The sequence below is a fragment of the Larus michahellis genome, chromosome 4, assembly GCF_964199755.1.
Source record: "Larus michahellis chromosome 4, bLarMic1.1, whole genome shotgun sequence".
NCBI lineage: Eukaryota > Metazoa > Chordata > Aves > Charadriiformes > Laridae > Larus > Larus michahellis.
The window spans coordinates 10,425,883-10,453,852 of record NC_133899.1 but is presented as its reverse complement, the minus strand read 5'-3'; the positions used below and the strand labels follow the sequence as shown (position 1 = coordinate 10,453,852).

At 39.1% G+C, this 27,970-nt stretch overlaps 1 protein-coding gene across 2 annotated transcripts; it reads left to right on the top strand.

The window, feature by feature from the left end:
- Window positions 1-18: 18 nt before the first annotated feature.
- On the top strand, window positions 19-27,931 carry DYNC1LI2 (dynein cytoplasmic 1 light intermediate chain 2). 2 transcript variants are annotated; one of them, XM_074582900.1, is made up of 13 exons: window positions 19-177; window positions 885-958; window positions 1,380-1,496; window positions 7,706-7,936; window positions 14,445-14,611; window positions 14,953-15,046; window positions 15,613-15,748; window positions 16,082-16,193; window positions 17,262-17,321; window positions 18,046-18,087; window positions 18,523-18,640; window positions 19,467-19,583; window positions 24,920-27,931. In XM_074582900.1, the coding sequence occupies exons 1-13, from the start codon at window positions 83-85 to the stop codon at window positions 25,024-25,026; spliced, it is 1,470 nt and encodes a 489-aa protein (XP_074439001.1). In that variant the 5' UTR covers window positions 19-82; the 3' UTR covers window positions 25,027-27,931. The 2 variants fall into 2 exon arrangements, with proteins under 2 accessions (XP_074439001.1, XP_074439000.1); XM_074582899.1 differs by lacking the exon at window positions 18,046-18,087 and having other exon boundaries at window positions 31-177.
- The last annotated feature ends 39 nt before the right edge of the window (window positions 27,932-27,970 follow it).

Genomic DNA, 27,970 nt, shown 5'->3' with positions numbered 1-27,970 from the left:
GGCGGGGCGGGGCGGGGCGGGGGAGGAGCGGGGTCCTCGGCGGGGCCGGGTGAGGTCACTCTTTGTGGCTGCGGTTGGCAAGATGGCGCCGGTGTTGGTGGAGAAGAAGCTGCTGGGGCCGGAGGGGCCCGGCGGCGCCGAGCTCCCCAGCGAGGAGGAGGAGGGACAGAACCTCTGGTGAGCGGCGGCGGCACCTCGCGGGCCGCGGTAGCCCAGCGGCGGGGGCGGGCGGGCGTCCCGGGGCTGTCAGGGCGGGCTCCTGCCGCTCTGCCTGGCCGCCTCGGCCCGGGCCGTGGCCGGGCCCCGCGGCGGGGCCCGGTGAGGAGAGCCGTCCGCCCGGCTCCGCGGGGCGCGGGGGGGAGCCCCGCCGCCGGCTGAGTCAGGCCGGCAGCGCGCCGGGGACGAGGGCAGCGCGCCGGGGGAGTGGGCGCTGCGGGAGGGGCTCCGGCGGGCTCCCGGCGTTGTGCTCTCCTCGCCGGTCGCCTGGTAACGCTTCGGAAAACGCCGAACGGCAGAAAAATCGTGTGTGAAATACAGGGTCGGGTTGTGGGAAGAGTTAGTCATCAGGTGAAAAGTAATGTTTTGCAGTAATGTGGCCTCTTAGAAGGGAGAAACACCTAAGAAAACGTCACTGCACGTGTCTTAGAAATTACAAAAGCTTTTTTCAGGAAGGTAGCGCCCTTTATAGGTCTTTTAAAATGAACTTTAACATCGCATCTGGTTTGTAAATAGAACGAATGTGACTGGATTGGCCCACACGGATCTGCTGAGCTCATCGGCGCTGTCAAACGTGCGGGCCGGCATTGAGTGGCGTGTTGTGTGGCGTTGGGGTTGTGCGCATCCTGGTGCCCGTCAGTCTAACCAGAACGCTGCTTCTCTTCTAGGTCCTCCATACTGAGTGAAGTTTCTACCCGGTCCAGATCTAAATTGCCATCGGGCAAGAATATTCTTGTTTTTGGTAAGTAGCAGGTGCAGGCAGTCGGGTCGTGTTTGGGTTTTTTGTAGAAGCAAGGCGTGTTTAAAACAATGGTGTGAATGGACTGACACATGAATTTGTTACAATTAGGTTATATTATATAAACTATGGTGGTTTTGTCTTCAGGCTGGTGGATTTACTTTCTTTTTGCTTTATGCTGTTAGATTTATAACATATATTTGAACAAATGGACTGTAATACAGAATATTTAAGTGCTTTGTTCCTGTTGTCATCATATAAGCCATTGCATTTAGCTGGAATACTTGAAAGAAAAGAAATAAGTATAGTCCAAAAACATATGAGAATAATTCTGATTACTTAAGTGTGTTTTCAAAAATTTTCTCCGCAAAGTTAAAATGAATTCTGAAAGTGTCTTTTTTTTCCTGTAAAAACTTACTGGCAGGTGATGATGGTTCAGGTAAAACCACACTTATGGCTAAAATACAGGGAGCAGAGCACGGCAAGAAAGGAAGAGGGCTGGAATATTTGTATCTAAATATTCATGATGAAGACAGAGATGGTAAGTTCATTTTGTATGTAATCTCTTCACTGTAATTAAGTAGCTGACGTGCTTTTTTTCTAACTGTGGTTTCATCAGTGTATTTTGGGTTACGCCCAAGTAGTTGATTCCAGCATTGTTCAGTATGTTTTAGAAGCTGTATCAGTTTCTTAAAAGTGAAATGTGTTTTGCATTCAGTGTACATTCTGCCTCTTGCCCTTCTTATGGCTTGACCAGTGTATGAGGGAAAAGTACACTTGAGCGGCTCTCGGGATCCATTTACTTTCAGGGTAGATACATTTGCTGATGTTGACTTACTGGCCGATAGATTGTCATTTGGTATGACTGTGTGATAACTGTAGAGAGTAAGTGATACATCCATGAGAATTTAATTCTCAGTAGGCATTTCTGGGGGTGGGGGTTGGTGTTTTCTTGCAGGGCTGTGTGCAGAATTTTGGTTAACTGTAATGGAGTTGTTAGAGTTGAATAAGTGAAGAACAGAATGTGAAGTCAGAATTAGTATTTCCTTTTCTCAAATTGGAGCTTGTCTCTGTATTTCTTTCTGTTGCTGTTGGTGATTGCTCTTATCTACGATATAAGAAGGGGATAACGACAAAAGGCCATTTAAAAGCGGGTCTAATGATCAGAATACTCCTATTTTTAGAAAGGTTAGGGACAGGAAGAGATGGGAAGTGGGTTTGTTATCTTTGCTGCTAAATCTGCTTCTGCTTGTCTCATTTTGGGTGAACTGCTGGACCTCTTTGTGTTGGTTTCCCCCTTCAAAAATGGGGACTGTCTGTCTTCCTATTCATGACTTCCTTCTGAGTTTTCAGTTCAGAAGAGGGAAGCAATGATGGTGGTTCACCCATGTTCCTGAAAACAAAGGCGCTAGGAAGATCCTATAATGGTATTTTGGAAGTGGAAATGTACTGAGGGCTTGCACGAGTGATTAAGTACCATATGTGACTGGTTGTTATGGAGATTGGTCCTGTGCTCACATGGTAATAAACTGTCTCTGGATACTAAGTTAGGCACAATTAAAGGATGCATACGTTGCCTGTGGCTTCAGTGGCCACCTAATCTTGCAGTTCCTAAAAATCTTTTGTGCTGTAATTTTAAGTGCTGAGCCATTCTTGGCTTCTTGAGGTTCTTGGTGTAAGTGCTTTCTCACCATGCGCAATCTTCTTTAATACTGCATAAATACTTTAGGGGGGAAAAAAACCCCCTATGATTAGGAGCGTTAAGACAGCCTGTGATATCAGGCTTCTTGCAACATCAAAGCAGATGGTATTATAAGCAGAAAAATGTTTGGTGTGCTGTTTTTCCTGGTGCTGTCTATCAAACCTCAAGTATGTCCCTACTTTGGAAATATTTCGGGGCTCTTCCTGAGTATCTGGAAGTAAGAAGTATTTGAGGTGATTAGGAGAAGCCTGTCATAAGAACTCAGGCAGCACTAGCAGGAAAAAAAGAGACCTTTTTGACTGCCAGACTCAGCTAGAGAATTCAGGTCTTCATGCGTTCCTTTAGCAGATGTGTTAGGATCTAATAATACATGCCTTTTTCCTTTCTGTCTCATTAGTGTCATCAGCAAGCAAAATAAATAGCGAAGTGGGTCAGGACCTCCCAGCAGGCAAAGATAACACTCTTCCTTCTCTAGGACAGGTTTGGGTTTGTTTCTTTAAAAACTTTGCAGACCTTAGATGTCGGTATGCTCAGATAGAGATTTAGGAACAAAGCCTTTATAATTGACCCGCAATTCTTGGAAGCCGTAAAGAAACTGAAAGCAGGCATTCAGGAGCTTGCTGTCACAAACTCAGTTTTGAGGGTATTTGCTTTTTATTATACCCCAACCTATTCAAGACCAGCAAACCACAAGGATCGTCAGGGCTGTCAAATCGATGCTGGTAACTGAAACTCTGTAGTGGAGTGAGCAGATCTTTCCAGCTTCTCTCCCAGGTGCTAGAAGCTTTCTTTGCTCTCTTTGCCTTTTTCCTCTTCCTTTCAGAAGAGTTTATTCTGTCCAGGAGAAATATTTTGGTCATAGTGCCGAGTCACTATCTACCTCGAATCTCCCTTCGGAAATCTTAAGGAAAATCTTCTGTGTTGCTTCTTATCGCCCCTCCCCTTCCTCCTTAAGGGGTATTTGAATCTGGCTCCTCCTGCATTGAAGTAGAATTACTCTCAATTGCTAGGTGCATATCTTAGTTTACAGTCACTTTTGTCTTTTCGCCTAAAGATCAGATCAGTGATTAAAGTGGGTTTTTTGTTTTGTTTTGTTTTGGTTTTTTTTTTTTTTTAATACAAAAGTTAAATCAGTGCATAGAAAACACTTCTTTTTTGAAGGACCCCTGTGGCTGATATAGGTGCCCGCTAACTTTTTGGTTTTCTCTGCCATCTGCTTGTTTCTTGGCAGCAGCTGGTACCTGGCTTGGATGGCACCATGCACATCACCACTGTGTTGGTAATTAGCTGGGTTCGTTCTGTGAGCTGTTTGTTGTTTGATGTAACGTGCAGTACTTTGGTCCCTGGGTCTCAGGATAACTTAGAATAAGGTCACTACCAAATCTCTACCTCAAAAATCTGCTCCCTAGGGTACTATCCCCAGTTCTGCCCAGGCTAAGGCATTTGTTCAAGGAGAGGTTGGAGAAGCCTGGGGAGCAATTCCAGGAGCGAGAGGATTCTCCTAGATCGTTATCCCCGGGTACAGCATCCTTGGAGCATATGGCTGCTGCTACATACACAACACCCAAGTTCATCTGCATGAAAGCACTTACAGCACTAGCTGTAAAGTTAACTCAGAATATTAAATATCCTTGGAGCTCAGGCCCGAGAGTCCTCTGATAGTGGAATTTCTCAGGGAGTGTGGCCAGTTTTAATTTTATGCCTTTCTTCGTGATGAGCAGATGTTTTGTGTCTGTGCTGGTTAGTCTGCTCTTGAGAGCTAAGAATCTTAATTTGTAGGAGGTAGCAGAGAGGCTCTGCAGAATTTCCTTAAAGGATGTGTATGTCTAGAGTAGCTTTCAGAGTCTTTTGCAGTGATGGGGCAGAGTTAAAGTGAGGATGTACAGCAAGACAGTGAGACAAATGACATGGACTGGTTTTGTGGTGGTACTGTATGGGTTAGCTGGCAATTGTAAACACCGGAGAGAACTTTCAGGTGAACTGCCTCAGATTACCGGTGCAGTACGCTTGTCCTGACTGTGCCAAATGTGCCAGTGAAGTAGAGCCATTCTGTTGTTACGTTCTTACTTGCAACAAAATCAAGTAGTCTTGGTTTTTGCCTCAGGTTTGGACTGGCCTCAGTCACATCATATGCATATTCCAGTTGAACTGGTTGTTCCAGATTGAGCCAAGTGCTGCTGGTACATCGGTTTCTAGTGGGAAAATTGGGGATTTTTTGTCCACATCTTTAAAGTAGTTCTCTTGAAAATTATTTTTCCCTGTTTTGCTTCCCTTGACAGCTTGGACAAGGGGTATCTAATTACCACTGATACCTTCTGAATAAATGCAGGAGATGTAGTTGCAGTTCACAGTATTAACCATCTGCAGTAAAATTCATCAAAGCTGGAAACACTTTTTCATGACTGAAGGGATAATCAAGTATTGACAGGATTTGGAAATGTGGTTTTAGCAGCTATTTTAATAGTCTTTAATAAGTAGCATCTGCTTTTCCAAGAGGATCTGGTAATTGTTTGCTCTGTTTTGGTGTCTCGTGTTGTAGCTGCTGTGAAAGGCCCGGTTACCGTTCACATCGTCGGACTAATTAGTTGAACTTGCCATCAAGTCCTTGCCAAATTGTGAACAACAAGTACTGTATTTTTAAGTGTGTTTTATATTTCTAGCAAATGTAAATCACAAGCCATACCTCTTTACTGTAAGAAAGGAGGAAAACCTTTCATTTTCATATGTTATCTTTTTTTAAAGTGCATTTTAACTTGAGTGCTAGGCTTCCAGTCTTCCTAGCAGATTGATTTCATTTGGGTGATAGTTCCAACTGCATTCTAGTTCCACCTCTATTCTAGTTCCAGTCTGTATTAAGCAGATGTTAAGCAGAAACTAAATCCTTAAGTAGGACAAAGGTGTTTATCAAACAAAACCTTTGTAACCTTTAGATATTGGCTTAAAAAAGTGAGTTATGAGTGAATTAGGATATTTATTAATTCTTTTTACTTGCTAAGGTGTGAAAGTTTTTTCTGCGATCAAAGTGCTTGCCACAGGAGAAACTGTGAAAGTGCTGAGTTGTACATTTTCATCGACTACAGGAGATTTAAGTTAGGTTTTTAAAACTTTCATTTTTGCTTCAGGGAGACAGTTGTGCATAGGCATAGTTAATGTCTATTAATAACCTTTCACTGCTAGAAAGCTGACAGGGTTTTTGTTCCCTGGTAGATTTCTGCTTTTGGGAATATACAAAGGATGCTTCTGGAATGCAGCGGATAAGGGACTCCTGCATAGATGTTTCATTTACTCTTGTGTCATAGTAAACGTGTGAATGTGTTCCCATTAAGTCCTAGCTTCCTTTCTGCTTTTCCAAACTTCTACCAGACTTCCTTTCTGCTTTTCCAAACTTCTACCAGACTTTCCAACAGCTTTAGGTTGGTACATGCAGTGCTGTGAGAGTCCTGTGCAGTACCAGTGAGACGGTGTCCTAAAGTGGGGTGGAAACAATTAATGGATATGCAAAGGGGCATTTCTTAGAAATACGACGATTATCGTAACTGGTTTTGCAAAGGACAGATCTGAGATGCACAACTGGAAGTAAGAAGATCTTTAAGTAAAAAGCATCACTGTTGGGCTGCTTGTGTGATGACTAATGTTTGAATGTCTTATGACAGCCTAACAACGGGAGCATAACAAATGCTAAATGAAGACTGCCCACGTATAGATCTTGATGTAATCTGTCTGTAACTTGGCTGTTCAGTAATTTTATCCAAGACCTGATTAGAAAGGTAGCATGTGTATCTCTACTCTTTTCTTCTTGGTTTCCTTTGTCAACTTTTTGCCTTTTTCTAGGCCAGTGTTTTTGATTCTGATGGATTCTTTCTTAAAGTCACGATAGCTGCACCAACTGGATTTATTTTGTGAAGTTAAAAGATATCGAGCACAGGGCAGGGAAATATAGTGAGGCAGAGTAATTATGAAGCTCCGTGGCTGTTTTGAAAATCTTGGCTCTGCAGTGATTGTTTTGCTGACCCATGTAATTCAGAATTCATGTATCTAGTAATGCAATACCTATGCAGACCCCCTGTTCGCTCTGGAGAGCTGTAATAGAATAAGGAATACTTTGGAAGAGGTACTAGGAAGTGTCTAGAAGATGATAGAAACAAATGGAGTTGTTCTTTTTCAGGAGGAAGTTCTGAGGGTAATGTAATTATTTTATTTTATTTTTTAGTTTGGACAGAATTGGTTGTTCAGAGTACCTGATACATCATTCCTGGATGATGCTCCCTTTTTAGTTTCTTCTGTTCTTGCCAAAGTTCATGCCTGGGGTAAAATTCTCATGTCAGCTGTCTGTCCCAGATGATTTTTCCCACCTCCCCACCTTGCATTTCAAGAAAAAATATCCAATCATTATTGAAACACAAAAACTGAAATATTAAATCTTTTGTCCAGTACCCTTTTGTAAGGAGTCTGCAAGTAGGAGCTAAGTCAGGGTGAATTAAGAGCAGGTAGCACAGCTTTAAAGTTTGGTAGGTTGTAAGTTTATCATGTATTTGCTCCTCCTACTCCTGTGCTAGAAACCTAAGCTGCTTATTGCTTCTATCTTGTTTGCGGCTTATTTCTGGTGAGAGATGTTGAACCAGCTTATGTGTCTGACGGACACCGAAGGCTTCTCTGCTGGGCTTAGCTATAACCACCCCCTTCTGAACTTGAAGCTACATGTGTGTCACATGTATTCTGGTTTTACTTGGAATATACGTATTTCAAGTGCAGGAATGCTGTGCAGTGTCTAAAAGCTGGTGTGTCAGCTGTCCTTCGTAAATGGCAAAAACAGAAATTTTTTTTTTTAACAAAAAGATTCTGAACCAAGAAAAAAAATTCTGTTAAATGAAAGCGTCTGCCAAGTAATGTGGGCATTTACACATGCACCTGTATTAAAAATAAACAGGCAAGATGTGCTGGTAGCTGGGCTTCGGTCATTCATTTAACAGTAAGGCATTCATCTGTTTACTCCTAGCAAAACAAAATGTTGGGGTCTGTTGAGTTACAACTGTACCTTTGCCTTTCAGATCATACTCGCTGTAATGTTTGGATCCTGGATGGAGACTTATACCATAAAGGGCTATTGAAGTTTGCAGTTTCTGCAGAATCCCTGCAAGACACCATTGTAGTCTTTGTTGCAGATATGTCTAGACCTTGGACTGTTATGGAGTCTTTACAGAAATGGGCCAGTGTCTTGCAAGAACATATTGATAAGATGAAAATTCCTCCAGAAGAGATGAGAGACATGGAACAGAAGTGTAAGTCTTTCTGCATCTATGCATTCTTGTCTCTTTTTTTTTTTTTTTTTTTGTACTACCTCTTGCAACTTTCTTTTGTAACGACAAATTTCTTCAGATTAGTGTTTTGAGAATGGGTTGGACAAGAATATACTTTGAAGTTGTGATTACAACTCTAATCCAAATAGACTCTTCTAATTTTGCTGTGCTAATGAATCGTCAGGTGAATTAATGGTCTAAATCCCTTGCAATAATGATATTTTGGCAATTTGATTTTTTAAAAGGCCGATTTTTAAAAAACTAACTCCATACAGAATCACACTTTTTAAAATCCTGACAAAATTCAGTGGCCAAGTGAGCTGTCTGTCTAAGCCAGGTCCCATTCCGGTACTGTGTTTGTCTTCCGGTAGGTCTCTTTGCCCTTGTTTTTTCACCAGCCTCAGACTGTGCTCTGGTACGTGTAATTGCCTCTCACTATAGCCATCCCTACCCTTGACTTCAGGAACGTTATATAAATTAACTTTCTTTCCTGGCGTATCTGTGTCAGGAAAGAATCTGGCACTGGCAAGGAGTCATCGCTGCAGTATTGTTTGCTGCAGCTTCTTTTCTTTCTGAAAATAGTTTTGAATGTTTCGTGAGATTTTTTTTTTTCTGTTTTCATATTGAATTACTCCAAAATAAATTCCTTTGGTAGAAAGGGCCTTAGCAACATGCATTCCTTTTCAGCTGAAGTGTGATTCAGCCTGATCCTTGCTGGTTGCTGCTCTTGTTCAGGCTGGGTGGTTGGCTGTACCGGAGAGTTTAAACCTTGCAAATACTGACCAGTAGCTTCCTTAGATTCAGTTCAGGGAGCAGTGTCATCTGTTTGGCATGTGTGCATTCAGATGTATTAATATAGCTGATCTCCCTTCTGAATGTTAAATATTACTTTCCTAAAAGACTTGTCCCTACAGTATACTTGCTGGAGTTTGAACTAATGACTGAAACCACCTGGGTTTGATCACCAGGTTATATATAAAAAAAAAAGAGTAAAATCTGTCAATTTTTAAGGGAAAAAAGCTTTTTTTTGTGCATGTGAGAGATTTTTTTTTGGGAATGGGAGATGGAAAGGCAGTTCTAGTCTCAAAATATATCAGCTAACCCAATTTGCACTTTTCTGAGACACACCAAATGTTAAGGCAATCCAAATAAATGCGGAGTTTGTGCATTTAAATTTTACTTTTGGCAGAGAAGTGTTTTCAGGCTTCACTAAAAAGGTGCTGTGTGGAGGAGCCACTTACAGCTATGGCAAAGCTTTAGCACCATGTTTGGGGAACTAAAGACATTCCAATAGTATTGTCGTAGAGATCTCTAAACTAAAGTAGCATAGAAATTCCTAGTTTCTCTTATGTTTTAATAGGGTCAAGGGAAAAGGAAAATTTGAGCGCTGCCTAATTCACACACTTGCAGGACTCTGCAGCCCATCCTATGATGAAAAACAGAGGTGAACTTCGGTCCCACATCAGTGTGCAAGTAGACAGGGGCCTCAATGTCTCCACTCCCAAACTTCCATCTTGTTCCTTTACTCAGGCACCGTGTAGGACACTTGTGTCATCTCAGATGCTTGTCTTCTGAGTTCTTGCAGACTGGCCCTGAGGCCAGATCTGTGCTCAAAATGTTGGCCACCGTAGCTTGTAATTCTCTTAACAGCAAATTATATTAGTGTAACTGCTTAGACAGTATAGAGCACACATGCCTGAAGAATGCCTTGTGACTACAGTCCACCAGTAAAGCTACACCAGCAAAGTTTTCCTTACTAAAATCCTGCTGCATACGCTTCCCGAGATAAGCTGCCGCTTAGAAAATAGAGAATTGCTGTGTTGCAATAGCCTGGATATGAAAAAACTGGGATAATAAAGTGCATATGCAAAGTAGGCAGTTGAAACCTAGGAACAGGGTGCAGAATGAAGAGACGTGCTGAATGCATTCCAGTGAAGCCCCACCGCAGTGTAGCACCACGTGGAGGGGTGTGTTTCTTGGCTTCAGCCTGTAGAACCATATTCCCTTACGCTCGCTTCTGGGGGTGAGCTGGAGCATGTGGCCCGAGCCGAGTGTCCGCAGTGCTGTCACACTCTCTGTCAGCAACTGGTCGTTCTTGTTGACCCTGAAGAAACATTTTGTAGTGTTATCCCGTTAGCATCTGTTCCAAGTGCTGCTAGGCTGTACTTTCTCCATTACCAGGATCTTATTACCAGTCTCCAGAAATCCTTTTGTTGGCTGACCGTCCCCAGTGGAATTGAACTTTGGACTGCTTGTCTTTGCTTTCAAGGTTTTCGTGGCCTTTCTCCACCCAGCCTTTTGTCTTGTGTTTGCTATTTGAGATACTGACTCTTGGCTTTACTGGGTGGATGACGCTAGGCTCCATCTGGTACATGAGAAGATTTTCTTTTGTGTTAAAGAGCTTCCAGAATGGGAGGCAGGACACACATATGGAAGCAACAGGCTATATTCAATAATAAATTGAATTATTTAGAGTATACCAAGAGCATTGTTTGTCTGCACTCACTCCTGTCACCGAGCTGCTCTGGAAATTCCTTGCTAAAAGCTTGATTAATATTCAGATAAATAATGTTAGTTCAAATGTTGCATTTTAATTCAAGCTCAATTGCAATAAATCATTGTTGAATAATTATTTCAGGGAAGTTCTAAATTTTGCCTCCCTGTTTATGACAGCAAAGCGGAAAAGACAACTATCAAGAATCAAGAAATGCAGAAAGGAAGTATACTGGTAAAATGGCTATTATATTAACGTGCCCTGGAGCGTTTGAAGCTAAAGACTTGAAACACAATAGCGTATTTTTCTGAAAATCAAATAGTGTCCCGTTCAAGCTGAATTAGTTGCAAGTTCTCTGCCTTTTTTTCTTTTCTTTTTTTTTTCCCCCCTGACATAGGTCTGAAGGAATTCTTAAGCTAAAAGATAAAAGAAACTTACTTTTTCCAGTCATCTTTTGTCTGGGAATTCTTTTCACAAGACTAAAATTTATGATCAGTAAAGATAGTGCACAAAAAGGCTAAAAGCTGCATGAATTGATTATGAAATTGAATGTAAATGTAGAGTGATAGTTTCAAAAAAATTTTCCGAGTTTTCCTTGTTCTACTGTTCAGTGCTTTTGCAGTGTGTCTAGGTAAGTAAGTTGTAGTGTTTGTCTGCTATTTCCTTATTGCAGTTAAACAAGCCTGAGGATTTTATTGTTACTAGAACAACCAAACCTAAGAATAATTGTGGATCGCTTTCTTGGTGGTGCTTGAGCCAGTTGCTCCTGTGCCATGAAGATGCATCTCTTCTTGTTCTAGTTGGCTTTCAGGAGCTTGTGTTGAATAAGCAGTAACATGAGAACCAAACACTCAACTGGACACTTACATTTTGTTGCTGTGTTAAATACAAAAGGTTAAATAAAGGGGGTTTTACCCAGATAAGCCCCAACTTTGGTAGATAAATTAGCACACTGTAGCAGAGGTTTGATTTTTGTGACATACTGTCACCTGGTGATAATTTTTCTAAGGTAATAGGCCATTCCTAGTACTTGACCTTGCTGATAGGTAGCAGAGTATTACTGATGTGTCAGATGAATAGTTGTTTATCTACCTTCCTATTGTATGTGCATCATCTTATCTGTATTTCCTGTTAAAAAAAAATTTAAACCAAATTTTCTCCTTCTTAATAAAGAAAAGAGTTATTTCCCATACCATATAGAATGTGACTCCTTAATAGGAATTATGTGGGGGAGAAAATATTCATAGCTCGCTAGAAAAAACAGGAAAAGAAAAGATCTATGCGAGCTGTTTGGGTGCATGATGAACTTTATGTCCATTAAAAGTTTGAGAGTGGAGATCAAGTGAGAAGTGGATATGGGAGGTAAGGAAAAAGTATTGAATTGATATGTGACAAAGAAACACTTCAACTGAAGTGACCTTCTTTATTAGCTGCTCAGAATACAGCTTGTTCCCAAGGGGTGCACTGGTGACACTGGTTTACTTGGATTTAACAAGACTAAATTTTGAATGGGTATGGGATTAAAAAGTGTTTAAGAGCCTATCACTAACAGGCATTTAGACCACTTTGATTCCAAAACAAGTGTATCTGCATTCAAGATAGAGTAGTTAGAAGTTCTTAGTACAGCTTTTACCTTCTGTTAGCTCTAGCAGTTACTTGTTCAGCAGACACCCCTGTTAACTAGAGCTGAGTGTATGCGGTAGCATTTCTCAGCTGCTCACGGGGGATTAATGCCAGCCCGCGTGTGTTTGTTATTAACAATCCACAGCAACAGTTCGTCTCCACAGTGCAGTGTTTTCTCCCTCCATACGTGGATCGACCAGAGCAATACGGCCTTGTTGGTCACTGTCTGGGATGCAGGAGTTTGGTACCGCTCCCTCCTGGGGATGGGCAGAGCCGGGAATCTCTGCGCTGTAGGGTGGTGGTCCGTGTTCCCCCTCGGCAGAAATTCATGAGGATGGGCTGTCAGACTTCTGAAGTTTCTATGTTGCATTTGCTATCATTCATATTAGTAAAATTCTTGGGATGTGTTGAATAGTGATTTGTATCATGTTGTCAGAGTCTTACTCTTTTCAAGAGAGGCTTTTCTTGCCCAAATTTGAGGGGGTTTATACTAATAGATACCTTAGTAAAGAAAAGATTTTTCTGCTTTGATATGAACAAAACCTAGGAAGCTAATGTTGTCTGATTATACTGCTGTAGTAGATTGAGTGCTGTATTGTCAAATATTCTTTTACATCTGATTAAGTCAGAGAGGCTTATCTGAGTGATTGTAGTGGATGTAAAAGGTGTTCTTTTAACTGCTGTTAATATACTTGTCTTCAATAGGTTTTTTTTCTATCCTGAGCTAGGAAGAGTCTGAGTAATGAAATAAGTACTTTCTTTAAACCCTTTTCTCGTTAAATGCTCTGGAATGAATTTGCTTTCTGCGAGACAGTCAGTAAATGTACTTAATGTGCAGAATGTATAATGGAATTCTGATTCGCAGTTGCTGAGTAGGAAACAGTACGGGAGCAAAGCATCCCTCTGAAAGCGTTACTGCTTCCTCGCCACCAGAAGGCACTGACTCCCCACGTTTAAAAGCAACTGCATTCAAATTTCTTTTTTATTTCCTTGGACCTTAGGATACGTTGAATTGGTGGTTGAAAGTCTTCTGGAGTATTTGATGGGGTTTTCTCTGGACTAGAGCTCTCTTTTTTTTTTTTTTTTTCCACAAGAATCACACGGTTTTATATTTCTAATAAAAAATCATAGATTGTGCAGCTTTGAACTGGAGCGTTTTTCTGATTTGTTCTTCCTTCCACATACCCATTCTGCGGCAGGAATGGTTCTGGTTTGAAAAGGTGCGGTGACTTCCTTTTGCAGGGTTTGTATTTTAAAGTTTTCTGAGGTTTCACCACTTCCTAAACCTCAGAAGTATCAGCTGGCCTGCAGTGCAGTGGCAGTTCTTCCCTGTCACATGGATGGATGGATGAACAATGCTCTCTTTGTGAATGCACTGGAGATCGGGAGCTTTTTCAGAGAGATCTCCTTACTGTACGTCCAGTCAGCCTGCTCCCACTGCGATGCCTTCATGGGGGCAAACCACAGGCTTCTCTGGGCTGAGGGAGGCTCCAGCTGGGGTTGTCACGTGAGGGAGAGCCCTGGCCTTCGGGAAGTGCTGTGCCTGGGAGCAGGGACAGCCAGGACGCAGATTTGTCTGTTCTGTGGCCGGAAAAAAGACATAAAAGACATAAAAGCTGTAAGTTGCAGCCCAGGCTCGATAAAGCATAGGGTAGGGTCACAGTGCACAGAAATAATACTTTTTCTTAGGCACTTCAGTATTTGGTAGCATTCAATATTATTGGAACGCTCATTGTTACTATAACATTGAAACATTGAAAGCATCTAATTTCCTCTGGACTGCATTGTAGTTTTCCAGAATATAATTGAGTTTCTTCAGATAACATTTAGAAGTCCTTGAGCCTGTATTTATGCAGTGTATTTTTTATATTTCTAGCACTGGACTCCTGCAACAGAATTGTAGAGTAATAGAAACTTAAATTGAGTAATAGTTTCTAAGAAAGAGTGGCTGTTTCAGCTTGGTAGTTTCTGTGTCTGTTGACGTTTTCACATGCTTTCTTCCAAAAGTAGGTACAAATTGCAGTGAGTAGAGCCTGGGTTGCTAAACTACATTTACATTTTCTGTTGTCAACTCACCTACAATGAAATGCCTTGAGCTGAGGAGTGTGCATTTGTGCATACTATAGTGCTTGCAGATAGTTTTGATTATCTGTAATAGCTCCAAATTGCTCTTGATTTAGCTTGCTGGAAATTTTGGTGGAGAACTCGTGTTTGAAGGGGCAACAAGGCTTAAGCTTGCATTTTATTCTCAGGTAGTGCCTCATTATAAAAGGAAAAATACCTTGAGATACCTAATTAGTCATAAATTAATTATGGTTTAAAAAGAAGAACTAGTTCCTTTATTGTACCTTAATAAGATCTCTCTCTTAATAGTTATAAAGGAGTTTCAAGAGTATGTGGAACCTGAGGAAGGCTACCAAGGATCACCGCAGAGACGAGGCCCTTCGTCTGGCCAAGAGGATGAACATGTTTCATTGCCGCTTGGAGAAAATGTGCTGACTCACAACCTTGGTATTCCTGTGCTGGTAGTTTGTACAAAAGTGAGTTTCTAGTTCTGTTTGCTGCTATGGAAAAGTTTAATTACTTTTCTTTTAGAAGGCACGCCTTACACAGACATGCAAAATGAATTCTGGATTAATAGGAAAGGGATTTGTTTTAAAAACTAAGTTTCTGCCAGCGGTGTCAATTTTTAATTTTGCGGAAGAGTAATAACCTTATCAATTATATATTAGTTACTTTATCTTTTGATTTATTGGTGGCACTTTAAAACCAAAGACTCAAAATAAATACGATGTGTGTGTAATATTAAGGAGAATATTTTAAGATGTGCTGGGGTTAAATGACTGGGTTTTCTCGTTTGGTTTTTCTCCCTTTCTTCCAGTGCGATGCAGTGAGCGTACTAGAGAAGGAGCACGATTACAGAGAAGAACACTTTGACTTCATTCAGTCGCACATTCGTAGATTCTGCTTACAGTGTATCCTTTCCTGCTCTGGAGAGATTTGCTGTAATCTGGAAGCAAGAAAATGCATTTTAGTGTTGAATTGCACATAAAGTTAATCTGAGAAACTTCAAGGTTGCTTGGTATTTAGCTATTTACTGTGTAGTATTTGTTGCTTTGAAAATGTTGAGAGATTTGTAAAACTTCTTCTAGTTTTTAAATTGTGTGTGGGATTTGGAAATTTTGTTCCTTTAGAAAGGACTTGTCTTGCATTTTGTGAGGTGGTTTTTCTTGGTTTTCCCCTCAGAACTTGCAATTTCTGCATAAACCTGAGATTTCAGCTGTCTCTGAAGTTTTTGACTTTTTCAGATTAAGTGCCTGGGGAGAGTAGGTAACTTTTGTTTATGTCGAAGTAAAGTATCATGAGTCTTCTCCTGTTAGACCCCCTTCCTCTCCCTGAATTCTGAATGGCTGTAGCTTCTGCCTTCAGCTGCTTCTCAAACTTAGGTCTAGTAGATCTATGTCCATCAGCGCCTGTTTTGAAATTCTTACTACAATCGAAAAACTATATCTGACATCATTTTCCTTAAATACATAATCAGATGGGGCTGCCTTGATTTATACATCAGTTAAGGAGGAAAAGAACCTTGACCTGTTGTATAAGTACATTGTACATAAAACATACGGTTTTCAGTTTACCACACCTGCCTTAGTGGTAGAAAAGGATGCAGTTTTTATGTAAGTCAGTTGTATAAGCAGCGTGGTTTCAGATTGTTTTCTCTTAAGCACTACACTTCATATAACATGTATATAAAAATAACTTGAATGTTTTTTGTTGATCAAATGCTTAGCATGTGAATATTCTGAAATCCTAATTTAAAAAACAATTTAATGCGTATTACTTGGGTTACCTGACTCCGTAAGTATATCACTCCAACTTCTTAGTATCTGTGGAATTTAGCTGAGGATTAGGACTGATCTATAATAATTCAGGTAGAGGGCAGTAAAGAAATGGTCTCTGTAGAAGTGCTTTTTGTGAGTGAAAAGGCAAAGCCTTCCTTCTTTTTATAGACCTGCTGGTTGGGACAATGAAAAGAAAATTGCCATCTTACATGAAAACTTCACAACGGTGAAACCAGAAGATGCGTATGAGGACTTCATTGTAAAACCTCCTGTAAGAAAGGTAAAAAGTGGTAAACTCTTCCCTGCCCCCTGACAAATAAGTGCAGTTTGCTTGAGTTGGCTACTAATGATTAATACTGAAGAACTCCAGATCTAAATGTAATTTTTTTTGGTATCCGAATGTGCAAAACATCAAGCTTTCATTTTCCATTTGTTTAAAATACTGCAAACGAACACAGATATCATTCACCTTCGTGAATGAAAGGCAGTCCAAAAATAACCATTTCACATGTACCTTTTTGCATGCATGGGGCAAAAACACTTTTCAAAAATGGAGAATAGTGTTGTAGGGCTTCAACAATTTACATATGTGTGCCCATGGCATTGAGGTTACCATGTAAAGGCAAATCTTGTAAAAGACGACAGGATATCACTATTGCATTAACATACTATTAATGACCAATTTATTTATGTAAGGCAAGAGTAGTAAATAATCCATATAAATTCTGTGTATTGCTAATTTTGTGAGTATAGGCACACAGGAATAGGATAGGTGTAAAATGGGTAATATGGAAAATTGTAAATGAAAATATATTCTGGTCTCTATCAGAAAGCTGCTTTTACAACTTTCTTACGCACTTAATATTTTTAGCTCAAGCCCCAGTATTTGGAAAAGGGAGGAGCTGTTTGAAGCTTTCCTGTAAGGGAAACGCTCAATCATGTTGTAACTCAGGGATAGTGGTAGGAGCTAGCGGAATGCTTTTGGATTGAGGGACTGCGTGGGGGCCTCATGGAGTAAGGCAATCTCAGCTCTTTGAAGAGATGCTGATGAGATTAATAGCTAAACTTAAAAAGAAGAATGTGGCTACTTAGCAAGTACTCGTCTTCCTAGGAGAATACCCACAGGCTGGCATCAGTGCTCCTCTGCTCCGTTCGCTTCTTTATTTTTTTTATTATTACAACTTCTTTAATGTTAGTACTCTTTTAAATATGAAAGTGTTGATTTTTTTAAAGAAAAGAATAGTATTACAGATTTGCCTCTTTTTCTTCCCTTTTGATCACCAAAACACAAAACTAGTTACAGTAATTTCACTTTTTACTTCTAATAACAAAATATTTTGTTCAACAGTTAGTCCATGATAAAGAGCTGGCAGCAGAAGATGAACAAGTATTTCTTATGAAGCAGCAGGTAAGAATGGAAAAATGAAAATAAGTCCTTACTAAATAAGATCTCACTTTAAGCTCTCCATTGTTACTGCCTTCAGTTTCTTATTCCTCATCTAAATCACTAGATAGCCACTTTTCAGCTTTCCAAATTCATATGTAATTGTGAAATATGACGTTTCTTTCTTTTAACAAATACTAGTAGAAAATACAGCCACTTATCTTGGCAAGTTGTAAGGAAAATATGCTGAGAACAGAAATAATTTACGTTTCAAGGGAGAAGAGCAAGAAGTTAACTTGAAATTTCACAACATGGATGTGTTAATCTGTAAAATATAAATACTTTTAAAACATTTTAGCACTGCAGTTTTCTTACAGCCAGAGGCTTGAAATACTTTAGGGTGTCAAATGTGGCTATGCTGTATCTTGGGGTTTTTTTTTACTGCTCTTGTTTAAAACACCTAATAACACTTTCCTGCACAGTTGATTATAAATATTGTAGAGGTTACAGACGTAAGTGTCTGTGGTCTGGCCTATAGTTCTGGAATGGCTGTGTGAGACAAAGGACTGAAGCTTATTTACTCATTTTATCTCATTTTATCTGGTAGTGTCTGGAAATATATAAATACTGAAGAAGTGTGTAAATATAAAAAAAAAATTATAAATTAATGGTTAGTCAGCTTCACTGTATCTTATTCCTTTATATTTTCTGAAACATATTTAATAGTCTTAATATGTTGGTTTTGCAGTCATTCCTTGCCAAACAGCCAGCAACGCCTACAAGAGCATCAGTAAGTAGATCCAAGAGAAGAGTAGGAAGTGTGTTGGGAAGAGGGAGTGATTCTAACCTCTAGAGGTTCATTTTGTAAATGTAAAATACATAGTCTCTCCAAACTGCAGAGAGTAAATTCAAGAAAGTGTCAGTATTTTAAAATGTTGCTTACAAATTAATTGTAAGTATTCTAATTCACTATGGAAACATAGAAATATCCGATGATTATTGAACTGAACGTTTCCTACAGTGATTCATCCTTTCTTTTGGTGGAGGCACGTGTCCAAAATAACTGGTGGTGGTTTGTTTGGGTGTTTTTTCCCCCCGGTGTGGATACACTGCTGTGCCAATATAAAGGTTTAAAAAAGTAATTCGTATATAACGTTACATTTGCTTTATGTAACTAATCCATTTAAGTTCTTCTCTGATTTGTGTGATTTGGACTTTTTTGAAGGAATCTCCTGCAAGAGGCCCTGCAGGATCCCCGAGAACTCAAGGCAGAGCTGGTCCCGCCAATGTACCCAGTGCCTCACCAATAACATCAGTTAAGAAACCAGATCCAAATATTAAAAGTATGAATAAGCATTTTACTGTTTTTATCATGCGTTAATTTCTGTTAAAAACAAATTCTCTTTTGTAGAAAGATTTTGGAATTTTTTCAGTAATAGTATAGATAGTTTAACAGCAGGAATGAATCTATGACAGAGCTTTAGATTTGATTTTTCTTTTTTTTTCTTTGAGTCATTCATATGAGTTGAAGTAGAGTTCTGTTATTGTCAAGCAGTCAGACAGAGTTCAAATACATTATTTCCTTAGGTTGCCTAGATACGTTTATTGTGCAGCAGTTGGATTCCTAGACTGGGGACTGCCTTAAATTACACACAGTTTTGTAATTTATATCGCTTATTCTGGAATCCGCAATGAAACCTGTTCTTCTACTAAACCCTCTCTAGAATGGCCTGATGTATGAAAAGTAGTGAAAGACTGCACTAAAACGTCTGTGCAGTTTGTTAATGGACTTAAAAATCTTTGACTTGCACATCCATACTTAATACTTTGGGGTTTGGATTCTACCTCTAGAAAAAACAAAAGCATAGAAATATTTAGGGGATCTCGAGAGGTCCCTTCCAACTCTGAAAATTCCGTGATTCCGTGATTTAGATTAAAAGTTTTGTGACCCATCTCCCCCCTTATTCCAGAAGGGCAGTAATATGCTTTCAGACATGATTTTGCCAAAAAGTGCAAAGGAATAGTGTCTTTAAATTGAGCAAGGAGAGACTGTCATATTTGAGGTTTATTTCCTTGATTGGTAAGAGTTATGTATGTACGTATGTAAGTTCCACAATTTACCAGCAATAACTATTCAGTGATCTATTTGCATATTTGGTTTTTATTTAGATAATGCTGCAAGCGAAGGTGTCTTGGCTAGTTTCTTTAACAGTCTCCTGAGCAAAAAGACTGGCTCTCCTGGGAGTCCCGGTGCTGGAGGAGTGCAAAGTACAGCCAAGAAATCAGGTATTGGACTTGTTATTGTGGGATGGTTTGCATATCTTTAATGTTTTATTTGACTCATGTTGGTCTAACTGCTTGTATCTTTTAAACTGGTCAGTAAAGTGACAGACCTTGACTGATGACAGTGCCAAAGTGTGCAGTCTTTAAAAAAAACAGCTAACTACTGCAACTTCACAACTCTGGGGCTTCTGTTAAGCCTCTTGATTCTTTGAGTGAAGTTATACTGGTGGGATATAAATAGCGTTTCAGTCTTGATCATGTTCAAAAAGTGCTGATTGTATTTATTTTTTTTTAAATTTTTTTTGTTACTTGAGAATTCCTTCCTTTCCTGACACTTAACTGTTGCTTGAAGGAAATGCGGTTTATTGGGTTTGGTCTGTAGTTTCTAAACTATTGAAATCTTCCAGAGTTCAAGTTGAAATAAATTACTTCTTGTGATGGCTTGAAGTTATTCTTTCATTAATTACGTAGTGTTTGATTGTGGTCCAACACAACCGATAACACTGATCAAGTGGACTCATCCTGTGTATGTGCCTATGACTGCATTATATGAGATATTTGCTGATAAGTAATTGAACGAGTTTAGGTGAAAATAAAAGAAACCCATCAGGATACTTGGTACCTGTAAAAACTCAGTGGTGTGAAACGTGTGGTTGTTCCACCTGATATTAGAAACTACTACTTTGATTATTTAACTGTTTCTTTTTTATATGGGTGTTCCCATCACACGTACATTCAGGAGCTTTCCTTCCAGAGTTATTTCACTACTAAATTATTGATAGATATACCACTTCTGATCCCAGACTTGTGTAATCATGTCAAATTTAATGGTGATGCCAAACCCACAGTTTCTGATGCGTAGAGGAGAGCGTAAGGTCCAGACGTTCTGTACTGGAAATAAAAACTATTTCACGCCAGGCACAGTGATGATACTGCCAGTAGGAGAACCAGAGCAGTTGTTGGAGTGGGGCTCTTTGAACTGAAACTATTCCTGGAGAGGGAAAGTAAGGATTTTTTTTAAATTGGGAAGGGTTCTCTATGGCGTTCCATGCTCTGAGAGCTCAAAAATGGCTAGAATTTGACTTATGACAAGTCAGTATTTTGTTGGGTTTTTTGTTTGTTTTACCACAATGAATTATGGAATTTATTAATTTTTTTATTATAAAGATAACAGTAAAATAATTATTTGTATTACACATTACTTACATAATATTATTGTATCTACATTATAAAAATATTTAATTATTTATTTCTTAATCCAGAAAGCCCTGTTCAGTTAAACACTGAAAGGTGTCCCCTGCTTTGTGGAGTGCAGCACCGTGCTATTACTGACTACCATGTCAAATTAACTGTTCTTATAGAAATAGGACTAAAAGTAATTTTTAGGGATTGTTTCATCCATCCTCTTCATCTAAAGCGGAATCAGTTTGGGAGTTCCTGGCTAGTGATGAAAAAGGAAACAAACTCTGAAATAGAAGATGTAACGTCATCTGTCCAGGAAGCCTATGCCAGTACTTAATTTCTCAGTTATTTTTTCTCTTGTACAGTCGGTATTTCTGACTCCAGTGCTATTTCTCCTGTTTGAGTGAAGGCAGAGACCAGCGTAGCCCCTCTGTCTTTGCAGCAGTCTCTTCCATATGTGAAAGCTCTTCCCTTTTGCCTCTGGCTTGTGTCTGGACCACAAAGATACACTTTTCTCGGCTTCTCCTCACAGGACATGCTTTTTGTGGCTGATAATTCTTGATGTTCTCCTTTGAACTACTGGGATGACCTGTTTCTTTTGGTGCTCAGAAATGAATGCAGTGGTTCAGACAAGGCGTTGTCTGGCCAAAATAGGGGTTACTTAATCCACGTTATGTGCTGTGCTTCTGTTTAGCCCTCTCAGCACGATGCTGGGGTTTCTCATCTGTACGACACTGATCAGGATCTGTTATAACAGTGCAGGCAGTTTAATACAGTTTCTGCCTCCTCGTAGGATGTTTTCTAGTCTGTGTCAAACTACTGTACTATTTCCAAAGGTTGTACATTTGCTTTATCATTGTTTTCCATTCTATTATTATGGACCACTTTGATAATTTTTATATAAATAACTTTTTACCTCCAATCTTGTCTTCCAAAATCCTTTGTAGTCCCTTCAAGCATGCTGGCCTATGTACCTGATGCCTTCAACAGTTGGACAAGGAAGACTGCTGAATAAAAATATTGACTAGTACTAGAATAACTAATGGGTAATTTTATTAATTACAATACATTCATTTTTCTGAAATATCGAGACTGGCTTTTTTCTAGTTTATTTATATGAAGGTAATGTGAGATGTGATACCGAGCGCTTCTCCCTTCTCCGCAGGACCTGTTATCCTACCATAGAAAGAAATGTGGTTGCCTTGACACAACTTGTTGGTAACAGATGTGTGTTGCTTGTTGTGCTGCTAGGCTGTTTGTAAGCACCTAAAACGTAATTGCAATTTCTGGAAAAAATACTAGGGTAAAAACTAACTAGTCTGTAACAGGCTTTACTGTTTCCTCTTTCAGTCTTCTAGAACATCATGTGCCTTTCAGGAGCTTTCAAGGATAACAAGTGGCTATGTGTACCTGTACCTTTTTCTTTTCTTTTTTTTTTTTTTTTTTTTTGTTTTACCACATGTAGAGACAGTTGTCATACCCTTTCTTAACTTTCCTGTTTTGTTAGACTAAATTAGACAAGTTCTCTTCTAGTCTTCTGTTAGAGGTTGGGCTCTGTTTTCTCTACTGGTTTCTCCTTCATTAGTTCCCATCATTGGCTTAGCTGTTCTCGAACACGAGTGATGAGACTTGTCTTCAGCACGCCAGATGCATCTCACTGTAGTGCCTGGTACTGCAGTTCTCTCTCTTTGGTGGAAGTGCTGCTCTTGAGTGGTCTTGAGATCACAGTTGGCTTTTCTTGGCTGCATCAAGTTGGCAGCTCACGCTCGTTCCCTGACTTTCGGAACAGAACAGTCGGCTTTTGCTCACAAGAGAATATAATATGCCTGTTCCTTGTCAGCTGACGTGCTCGCGTCTTATATTCAACCAATTTAAGACTAAACTTCCCTGAGAAGGTAAGGGCTATCTGAAAAGCTCTCGTTGAGTTAGAGGTAGCTGGTGATAACAGAAAAGATCACTTGCTGTCATGTGGAATAGACTATCTTGGAGAAAGTCTTATTTACGGCAGCATCCTCTGTGTCAGTAAATGTGCTAAAATGACCTTTGTAGGCAATTTAAATGTCTAATCTAAACTGTTTAAAGAGCCCTAAGTTTTCAGAACGTTGACAGTAAAATTATTTAGCTTTAAAGAGACCATCTGTTTCTCCCACAGCTATGGGTATCCTGTGGTTGAAATGCTGAGATTCTGTCACAGGATGAGGGAGATATTGTGGGTCCTGACGTACTGGTCAGCCTGATTGATTGATTGGTTGGTTTCTGCTATCTTAACTCTTACTTGAGAAGAACTCTCCTATCTGGGCAGATGCTGCAACGTCATGTCCGTTTTTCATGCTGTGCAATTCCTCACCCATCTGATTTGCCTTTATATTTCTGGACTGTCTTTCTTTTCTCTGATAGACTGTGGTATTTCAAACAACTTCAATTGGTGGTTTCTGTGGTGGATTTTTTTTTTTCTTTGCATGGACTTCTAGACTTTCCATTTATATCCACAAGAAGATTCTTGCAGATTCCAAGATTTGCCTTCACCCTTCTATTCCTGTGCAATAGATAAAGAACTCAGGCTCCCTGGAAAGGAGAATACATACAATTGTATAGCACACATCTAATTGACTAAGGCCGTTAACTGTCCCTGACGGTATTTTTGCAGGGAGACTGAAAGCAAGTATCAATTTAATTTATACCGGAGGGGAAGCTTTTATTTTCTTAAGAAGGAGCTCCTTGTGTTTCTCCTGTGAACGGTGCTGACCTGTGGTGGTTGTGAAGGGGAGCGTATAAACCTACGGATCACTGAACTGCTGGGCGCTGTGTTTCCTGCCCGGGATGAGGTAGTTGCAGGAGGCAGCTGCTTGGTATTGTTCTGGAGGCTTAGGGATCCGGTTCATCTAGGATAAAAAAAGCCACAGTTTTCGTTTAGACCTACTTTTGAGCAAGAATTTTGTGTGGTTTTTATTGTTTTAGCGTTTAGGTTTTTTAACTCTGAGGTACCATGAGTCTACATGTAAAGCGTCCTGTGTTGTAAGTTATATTGCAGTTAATGTACTAATTTTTAAATTTTGTTTAAATACTCAGCCATTGAATAGATGATATTAAGAGTACTGTGTCCTGTGACTAGTGCTTAAATCTAAAAACCTTTATAGTGATTAAATGTAACCTTTTAACTTGGTTATGTCTTTGTACTTTGGAAAAAAACCACTTAAATCTCTAAAAGTCAAATCTTGCCTTCTTAATGTTTTCAGCATGTACCCTGGAAAAAATCCACCTAATATTTCACACACATTTGAGCTGGAAAACAGATGCTTGTTAAATTCTTCGGCTATGTAAGGAAGATGTACATGGTTATATAATCTACTTTTTGTCTAAAAATATAGCTTTTTAATCTTAAATGCTTATATGCTGTAAGCATTAGAATATATTGTTCCAATTTAGTGATTAATTTGTCTGTGGGTTTATAATTTGCAGAATGAGAGAATTAAACTGATGGCTCAGTTAGAAAATTGTTAAAAAGTTTGGAGTCTAATATAAAAATGTAAGATACGCCTTTCCATGAAATAGTTCAGTGTGTCTGTTTCCAATTGAAGAAGTCCTTTGAAATGACTGCACTGAGATATTACATGAATACGCAATTCATGTCCCTTTTTTTTAAGGGAAACGTTGTCTGCAGACGTAAAAGACTTCGTCCTGTTAGTTGTTCAGCATTAAAACGCAGCAAGTATCAGTGTTACCAAACAAATGTGATTTTTGTTGCAGGTGTCCTATGGAACTTGGAAAACTCGTGGTTAAAATCTGGGTTTAAATAAAGTCTTTGCTATCAATACTAATAGCAAAATTGTGTATAGTTGATTATTATAGAAAATTCTAAATGTGGTTTTTTTAAAATGCTAGTTGCTGTAAGAAATATATCACAGGTATTTTTGTGCTTTATGCTGTTGTATAATTCAGTGTTTCATCTCTTTAAAGTGAATCAAACCTTAGTATTTATCAGTCTTTACATAGACATTACCTTGCGTTGTGTGAGGCCCTGTGTTCCTGGGTAGGTGGTGAAAAAATGAGAAATTAAATAATATATTGTCATATAAAAGTGATTTTATGAAAACCCGTACTCATTGGTTAAAACATTTAATTAGATTGCTTTAACATTATCTTTTTTTTTTTTCTAGGACAAAAAACAGTTTTGACAAATGTTCAAGAGGAATTGGACAGGATGACTCGCAAGCCAGACTCTATGGTAACAACAAACTCTCCTCCAACAGAGAACGAAGCTTGATAGCGCATAAAAAAATGCATATGTAAATGACCAAATAACTATGTATATTGATCTGATAAGACCAGGAATTTTCTGCTATGGCAGATGCTATCAGTTTTCTTGGGGCAGGGGAAATGAGCTTACTACATCATTGCCTTGTCCCGGTAAAAAGTGCACATTCAGGAAGTTTGCATATAAAATCCCTCTGTATAAGATAACCATTTAGAGTTTATATAGGGCAATTCTTTTGGTTTTGGAGGTCAGCAGGTGCAGCTGCATTTCCTGTTGTGAAGAACACAGAGAAGCAAAATGGAGAATTCTTATTCAAATACTACTACTGACTGCACGCACGGCAAGAAAGAGAACCGAAATCCTCTTTCAGAGTTACTGGAATTGTCTACTTGTATGTTTGCAAATGCGTTATATACTTGGAGAGGTGGTGGTGGTGGTGGTGTAGCAGAGCATTAATTAGGTGAAAGCCGCCTGGGTAGGGAATGGAGCCCTCAAAGGGGAAACAGACTGGGGACAGGGAGAAACTAGAATGTTGGATTGACCGGAGAGGAGCAACGTTGTTACACCCTGTGTTTCACATAGGGTAAATAATCACTGTTTTAAAAAGACTACTTTACATTGGAGAATTCCAGGCCAAACACTAAGCATCATGGGAATTTATTCTTGTTATAAATCTTGTTTTAGTTTTTAAAAAAGTCTAAGAGTGTGGATGCCCTTTCTGGTGTAGCTGACAAAGGGAGAAACTGTAACTTGTTTAGATCCAAGTGCCTGGCACAGTGTGTGATGTGTCTTTAGAAGGTGCTTGAATTTATTGTGCACTGTAGTACAAACAGTCACTGTTTGGTTTTATTTTAAAATCAGTAGTTTGGCGATTTGTATTTAAGTTTAAATCCTGTTTTCTGATAGCTTCTGCCTTTTTTTTTTATGCCAAGAGGCTAGCCTATGAAGAATGGTGGGTGACGTATCATTTTCCCATAATGAAATATGCTATAGAACACTCTCAGTATTTTTTTTTCTTACTTTTTGTAACTAAATATTAGCTACCAAGCTAAAATCGATTCCTGCCTTACACCTATGGAGGTTTTTAAAAAAAACTTTCAAGGCCCCGTTTCCAACCACATCTGCTGCAGGTGCAGCCAACTCCAGTTGTGACCTAAAAAGGATGAATGTGTACGTGATGAACGTACTCAATAACTTGGTTTGTATTTTCTTTAATGTAGCATTTTATTCGGCAGGATGGGTTGTGATTGTCCCCGTTGCTCTAACAGAGCTCTGCCCATGGTCACATAAAACCATCATTCTGTAAGAACAAAACAAAACTGCTATGGTTACTGAAACAGCACTTTGATTTTCTATACGGTATGCTTGTTTTACATGTACACACTACCATAAATTAAAAAATACCAAGCATATTCTGTGCTCTTAACGCTGAAGGGAAAAACCACAATTTGAATTATGCAGAGTTTACTTTTTATTGCTATGAACTTGTTGTACTAAATCTGATGTCTGGATATAACTTCCCTAATATATATTGTTACTTAAATATACAGAATTAGATTGACCACTAACACAGTACTGGATGTTAACTTCAAATCCTATGTTACATCAAGAGGCTGTTCTTGTAAGTCTGTCTAAACATTATCTAGAGAGCTAAGAGTATTTACTTGCCTCTTTGACAAACATTAACATGAGTATTTTATTTGTGCCAGTTTTTTTGTTGAAAATATTATTTTTTTTCCTTTTTTTTACTTTTTTCTTTTTTAAATAAATGGTATGACCTGAAGTTATATGGTTGTTTAGATAAGAGTTGGGCTAAGACTGTGGCTGGGTGATGTGGATGTACTTCCTGGTGTAGCAGGTGCCAGTTGCAAGTTACCACACCAGAAGAAGTAATTACACACTGTCCTCCTGACACTGAGAATGGAGATGGGAGACAAAAACGTCACAAACTCCACAGGAAAATTGAAAAAGTGTCCAATCGTAATGGGATATAGTTTGAAAACCTCAGTCTGAAACTGCATTTTTTGCCATCTAACCTGACGAGCACTTTCTCTAGCAATATGGCTAAACCTTAAAATTGAAGTACTTTCCAGTTCAATAGAAATGTTAAATATACTAAAACTGATCAAAACAGATAACGTATGATAACTTAGCAGCTTTGCAGAAAGATGCTTCCGACAAAACAGAAACAGATTTCCGGTTTCTAATTGCAAGTGAATGCTCCTAGTTTCTGGCAAGGAAGTCGTTAAGTGATGTAGCATCCTGTGGTTGCCAAAGTCTCAGCTTTGGTGAGCTGCACACTTGTTATTCTGGTGTCTTCAAGCATTGGAACCAAAGGCCAAATTGCAAACAGCCTTTACATTTTCAAGTGAAACTTCATTTTATTTGCAGATACACTTGTATGGTAGACTGTTTAAACTATTATATGACTATATTTATATGCATTATAGTGACTGCATCTACTGTTCATGTTTAAACTAAGAAAACAAAAGATGAAAGCATTCAACTTGAAGCAAATAGAAAAGTTTAAAGATTGGCCCTCCATAAAAATGCTGTGGTTATGCTGCTTGATTTTAAGTTTGCACTTTTTTTATTGGCATTTAAAAAAAACTGTTTAAACTGAACAAAATTTCGTATTTTATTTAATTTAACTACGTTGAAAGTGACTGCTCTGTACATCATGAACTTAACAATATACATGCTGTAAATGAAAGTTCACTGTCCTGTATACTAAGTTTATTGGGTTTTTTTTCCAACTTACAATTAGGACTGCAAATGTATGAAACAAACCTTTAGTCCAGTTGTATGGCTTTAACCAGGTGCAGTATGCAGTCATGTGGAATCTTGCTTTCTAGTGCTGGCAAAATGAGGACGTCTTTAATTACTGGCTTCAATAAACACGAATCCAGACTGCTTTATGCTGTGCTTTTTTCTGGTTTTTAAGATCACCCTT

Coding starts and splice junctions, on each gene's coding strand:
- DYNC1LI2 (XM_074582900.1), top strand. CDS start 83: ATGGCGCCGGTGTTGGTGGAGAAGAAGCTGCTGGGGCCGGAGGGGCCC. Junction 178..884: donor GAGGAGGGACAGAACCTCTG/GTGAGCGGCGGC, acceptor CTTCTCTTCTAG/GTCCTCCATACTGAGTGAAG. Junction 959..1,379: donor CAAGAATATTCTTGTTTTTG/GTAAGTAGCAGG, acceptor ACTTACTGGCAG/GTGATGATGGTTCAGGTAAA.